This window comes from Larus michahellis, chromosome 24 (assembly GCF_964199755.1).
Source record: "Larus michahellis chromosome 24, bLarMic1.1, whole genome shotgun sequence".
Classification (NCBI taxonomy): domain Eukaryota; kingdom Metazoa; phylum Chordata; class Aves; order Charadriiformes; family Laridae; genus Larus; species Larus michahellis.
Window position 1 is genome coordinate 1,084,918 of NC_133919.1, and position 6,045 is coordinate 1,090,962.

General features: G+C 52.5%; 1 protein-coding gene across 2 annotated transcripts in view; it reads left to right on the plus strand.

Moving 5' to 3' along the window:
• The window catches only part of VPS45 (vacuolar protein sorting 45 homolog), a 28,741-nt gene extending 24,330 nt beyond the window's left edge, over positions 1-4,411 (plus strand). For both annotated transcript variants that reach the window (XM_074566441.1, XM_074566442.1), the window contains one exon: positions 3,797-4,411. In XM_074566441.1, the coding sequence (XP_074422542.1) occupies positions 3,797-3,884 (88 nt within the window). In that variant the 3' untranslated portion in view covers positions 3,885-4,411. The remainder of the gene's footprint in view (positions 1-3,796) is intronic.
• The last annotated feature ends 1,634 nt before the right edge of the window (positions 4,412-6,045 follow it).

Sequence of the window (6,045 nt, forward strand, 5' to 3'; positions counted from 1 at the left end):
GGATCTCTAGCCTGACCCACTTACCCAGTTACAGCAATAGCCTGCTGGTGCCGAACGCGGTGCTCCGCCGGCGGAGCCTGGTCACCGACTACCTGTGCCCACGGGAGGAGTGTTGGGACCCGCCGTCGTTCCCGCTTACTGCAGAGGGAGGGTTTGGAGTACAGTGGAGAGAGAAGTTCAAATTCTCCTTGATACTCGCACTCTGATCCGAGACTTTCCCAGCCGGAGCTGGAGTTGCTGTGACCACTGCGCCAGGTGCTCTCTGTGTTTCTCGCAGAGTCCTCAGGGTCCAGGGGCAGCAGCTGCAGCACGGTGCGTTTTCACTGCGCTCCAGCTCACCTCTGCGCCACGGGTGGGTTTGGCTCTTCCTGCAGATGGGGAGGCCTTCTGTGCAGGAGATGCTCAGAGGTGGTCGCGCTGCCCACTTTCAAGACCTCCCTGAAGTCTAAAGGGACAGTGCCTCACTGCGTCTCCCTCTCCACAACACAAACTTTCTCCCCAGATAGCAAGCAAACAGGATTCCCCTTTAAAAATAAAAGCAAGTCATTCTCTGTGAAGAACTCAAGTCTGCCTGACTCTAATGCCTAAAAATAAAACTGGAGGAGGGAGAGCTCTCTCGCTGTAATCACGGAGCTGAATGACCAGAGTGCAAGCAATGCTCCTGTGCACCTCTTGTGGATCAGGCTGCTGCCCTCCCAGAATGCATATTTCTAAGTGGCGCGGTGTTGAGATCTGGAATTTGGTGCAGGCATTTGCATGAGATGTTATTTTTTGATTTTTATTTTTTTTTAAACCTTCTTGATTCACAACCTGGGCAATTAGTCCTGGTTTAGACCTGGTTTAGGGGAATCACATTTGTGTAGGGTTCGTGGTATATTCTCATTTTTATTTAACTTTTTTTTAAAAAGCATTAATGTTCAGATAATTGACCAGCGTATTGAAGGAATGAGTCAACCTAGAAACTGGTAGCACTGTATCGCATTGCCAGAGTAACCATCTTCCTGGAAACACATCCTCATGGGATCTTCTGTGGGAGCGTTGCTGTGGCTTTGCAAAGAATTAAGCTGCCTCCCAAACTGGCAGGTGGAGGTAACTGCGACCAGGGCTTCGTTTTGGGGACAGTCACAGCTCCTTTAGCTTCGGAGGCTTCTCGTGCAGATGTCCAGGGATGTCACCTGAAGGCTCACTCGCCGGTGTCGTGCCCCGGTGTTTGTGCTCAGGAGCCGTATCAGCACAGGAAAGGAGGGTCTGGGGGCTGTTCGCAGGACAATACTCCAGACAAGTCACCTGAGAGACAGATGTGGGGAGCAGGAGCTGTCGCTTGCTGGGAAAACTGGGACTGGCTCCAAGCTTCTGTCCTAGTCTGATGCCCACCTCTGTAGGCTGTGCTCCCGTCTGGCCGTTGCGGGCAGGAGTGCCCTGTGAAAACATATAAAAGCCTAGAATCAAACAAAAACAATGCAAGGAGCTTTAAAGCATTATTCTTTCAAAGGTTGTTTTTTTTCCTCTTGAAAGGATTGAGTTAGTCTCAAACCGTAGCCCACTTTTAGACCTATTTAAACAAATGCGTTTCCAAGGTTTAGCCCTCCTCGCTCCGGCGAGCTCTGCTGGATTGAGCTCCGCTGTGCTCTGTGTGGCAGGGCTGAGGCCGCCAGTGTGTGGGGGAGATGCACGATATATACCAACAACAAAAATATATATATATATATGTACAGCAACAATAAATACCGCTCTGTATGTGTACCTACGTCTCAGCCTGCTGCGCATGCCCGTCCACCCGATACGAAATGGGTCTGCGCTCATCGCAGGTGTAAGCCTGGAAACTGAAACGCTGTGGCATGTTTCAGGGATAAAATTGGCCTTTGAAACCTGCCTGGTGACAGAACGGGTGAAATCCATTTTGCAGACGCATCAAGGTAGAAATCATCTCTCTTGCCACCGGCACCATGCAACCAGCAGCAGAAATTCTCTGCTGGCAGAGTTGCTTCCACGGTGATGGTGCCTCCAGCCGTGTCCATACAAGGCTTTTGAGACGCACTTCAGAAGCATTCCAGAGCGGGACTTTCCAAACTATCAAATGCTTTGCCTAACTCCGCTCCCAAAGACGTAACGGGACTTAAGTGGAAACAGATTTGGGCTAGGACTGAACGGTCTTGCAAATTCTGAATTCAGGATCTCAGGATCTGAACCAGAGCAAGACACGGAGCCCAGCCCTCCTGGCTCCCAGACGTTTCGTTCAGTGCTGCATGTTCACCGCCTGCGTCCACCTTTTCCCCTCTGCAGTTGGCCAACGCCAGCCCCCAGCAGCTCATCTCCACCTGATAATTTTGTCCTTGAGATGCAATTCATCTATTCAAACGTGTCTCTGAACGTGTTGTCTTTTGGTTTTTGTCTGGAACCCTTGCTCCGGCGTGCGCGTGAGCCGTTCACTTGACTTTATAGGGCAAACGTGTACATAAATCTCAAATTGACAAGTTCCTTGGGGTCTAGCCCCCGAACTCCCTTAAGTTTCCTTGGACGATCATACAGACTGGGATGAAGCTGAGTGCGTACGTAAGCATTTTACTGAGTTAAAACTTTTCGTGAGATACGTCTGAATGAATGGTTAGTGCCCAGATGTTTCCGTGTGGCTCATTATTTAGATCTGAGCGTGGTCTAAGGAGGCTGGAGATGGGAGGGAGGGTCTCGCTGTGGATGTGGGCGCTGGGAGGAGGCCGAGGAGCGGGGGCCGGAGGCAGGAGCAGTGACCCGGGCTGCTGGAGGGTCTGCTTTCCAGAAAGCCCTGGCTGTGAAATGTCAAGGATGCCTCAGCAGGAGGTTTCCACCCTGCCTCTTCCTGCCTTATCATCCACACAGGAAGACTGAGAGCGAGCAGAAAAACAAGCCGGAGCGCTGGCCTTCCTGGCTTTGTGACTGGAAGGCGAGCGGGGCTGCCAGCGCCGTCCAGGTGCTGAGCTGAGCCCCCGAGGAGCGGCTGCCCTTGCCTTGGAAGCCCTGCCCTTCATGGGGAGAGACAAGAGACCTCCCGGAGTGGAGCGTTTAAGGATGAGTGGCCACGTTCAGGGAAGATGCTGACCTGGGGATCCGCGCTGGGAGATTTTGGCCCCCAGGGCAGGTCATTGCAGTCCCGTAGCTTTGCACTTTGATCTCCCTCATTGAATTCGTCCTGGCTGGTGGGAGGATCTGTTGCTGGAAAATGGGAGTGTTCTCCAAGGCTTATTTCCTTGGATTCACTTATTTCCTCTTGGATTAGTGTCTCCTGTCTCTCGCTGTGCCAGTCTGAGGACATTTCCCCTCGCAAGCAGCTGGAGTAGGTCAGTCAGAGGGTGATCCATCCACCCTGCCCTGTGCCTCGAGTGCCACGGGAAACGGTTAGCTCCGATGCCAGCTCTCCGGATGCTGCTTTTACACTGGAGGAGACGAGTCCTGATCTGAGCGTCCCTTTGTGATGTGTCCCTTCAGGGACCTCAATCTGCCACCTCCTTGGGGAGGGAGCTGCTGGGTTTGACGTGAGCCTGATGAGGAGAAGGAGCATCACTGTTGGGACGGGGATCCCCATTTTGGGTGGGTTTTTTTGTTGGATCACATGCTGTTGTGGGCAGGTCCTCTCCTCTTTGCCACCGTTCTCCCCATCCTGGCGACACCAGCGGAGAAGGTAGATGTTTTCATAGCTCTGAGGCTGTAGAGCACTTGTTGGTTTTGTCCAAAGGCTGGAGGCCAGGCCATGCAGTTGCTCTCTGTCTGCATGAGTGAAAAGTTGGCCCTTGTCTCTGCTAACCTTAACTTTGCTTGGCAGCTTCCTCGAGGAAGTGACAGCTTCGGGGTTCCGCGGCCGAAGCACCGAGAGCTCTCAAGTTACGCCAAGGTCAAGCAGCAGACGGTGAATCTTGGAGAAACCCTGTCTCGCCCATCCGGAGCTTCCATGAACTGACCGTGCAGCTTTGGAGCAGAACTGGACGTTCCTGCACTGCGCTGCTGCTGTAGCGTCCCCCATCCGCACCAGGAACCTTAACAGGCACGAGAAGCGTCTGGGCAGGGACTGCTGGAGTTGGCGTCTGCCCTGATGAACCAGGACATGCCCCAAACTGCAGCGCCCTCCGCACCTTCTCCCAGGCAGAGCTCTGCACGGGACACGGCTGCGTAATTGGAATTGGAGCCTGCAGCAGAGCTTGGGAAAAAGGTCGCTGCAGGAGCACTGGGTCTCTGCAGCTCTGCCGGCCAGCGGCAAAGCCGTGCACTTACTCGGTTTGTCAAAACACATGGAATGAGTCCCCTAACGAACGTTTCATGATCCTGGCCCAGACTTCTCTGTGCATCTCTGGAATGTGAAGCTGATGGGCACTAGAAGCCCTTTGATCTGCTCATCTGTCTGTATATTTTGAGTCCTATTAAATAACCCGTTTTGACTGAACCTCTTGTCTCTTAAATGATTCCTAATATCCCCTTCGTAATGCCACTGAGGTATAATTACATTCTTAATCTTCTTTATTAACTTCTGTTTACCTTAAGAAACAAACACAACTCCATGGCCTTGTTTTTGCTCCCATGTTGTGAACTGGGAAAGTGCTGTGATTTCTTTTTAACAATAAAAATAAATCTAGCAGTAATAAAAAACGTTGGATTCAAAAAGAAACAAGGGAACCGCAATTGCGGAGCAGAGCTGGGGCAGAGGAGGGTGGCTGGCACCCTCCTGGGCATGGGAGCTGGACCAGAAAGTGCTGCCGCTGCTCTCCGTGCCTGGGCTCTGGGGAAGGTGGGGACGAGCAGGGGGAGAGCTGTAACCAGGGCGCAGGTGTCCCGGAGAGAAACGCAGGCTCTCTGCCCCCTCAAGAGGAATTTTTTTTCAAGGTTCCTTTTATTTCAGGTAGCGTGAAAAGCAGCACAGATTAAGAGTCAAAACAGACATCAGCAGACGGGATGCCTGGCTTCTGTGAACATCTTTCCCTTTTCTCTTCCCATAATTAAGACTGAACCTCTGGCTCCCTGAGAGCTCTGCGGAGGATGGAAAGTACCTGAATTCACACTCATTTCTCTGGCTTAATTCCCTGAAGCAAGGTCACTCTGAGCCTGGGCGCCTGTCCATCCCAAAATCTCCCTGCAGCGCTGAAGGACTGACGGTGCGTGCGGAGCCATGCCAGGGCTCTCGCCTGAAGACACTGGGGCCAGGCCGTGGGGCAGAGTTCCCGTGCCGTGGCATTAGGGAGCGTTTCCCTTCTAACTCGGGAGCGTCAGGCATTGTTTTGGAAGGGATGGGTACTGGTGTGGTTTCCAGTCCATCGCCTTCCTCCTCTCATCGAGGAAGCTGACACATTTATCTCCTCTCCTGCCTGTAGGATAAAGCCCTGAGGCGCTGCAGTCCTCCTCGGGCAGGAGTTCCAGGGGCTGACACTGCTGCTGGAGGCAGGAGATAGAGGTAGCTCACGAAACGAGGTGTTTGGTTTATTTAGCCAGCAGGCTCTCACCTTATCAGGCAGCTCAGTTTCCTACAGCGTGTTGTAAAAGGTTGTGCTCCTGGTACTGGATTAAGTGGTGGAATTAAGAGATTCCCACAATGTGATGTTCCGTCAGCCTTTCCAAAGTGAATCCTGTCTCCTGTGTGTTTCTTTTTGCAGCCTCCTTGGTACACATTTCTGCCCCCTGGCAAATGCGAGCACTGAAGGTTTGGACCAAGCCCTGCCCCAAAGTCCCCAGGACCCATCCCTGCCCCCTGCATAGTCATGATTTCCCTTGCGCTTCCCTCGCCTCCCATCGGGAAGGCTTGGAGAATCCCAGTGCCACCCTTTGCAAAGACTCAGGCAGAGCTGGCATCACGTGAGGTTGGCTGGTGGCCTTTGCATCAGTTGTGGTAAACTATCAGAGCTTTTCAAACAGAGCAGATAAAAAATTGAAAAAAAGGGGCACAATGCTGGGATTTGGGGTTTTTTTTCCAGTCGCATTTGGACCTCGTATCTCCTGCTGTCTCACCTCAGCCTCCTCCTCCTGCTTGGAATCCCACTGCTTTCCTGCTGGCAAAGCAAATCAGTCCCCAGAAACGAGACCAAATTG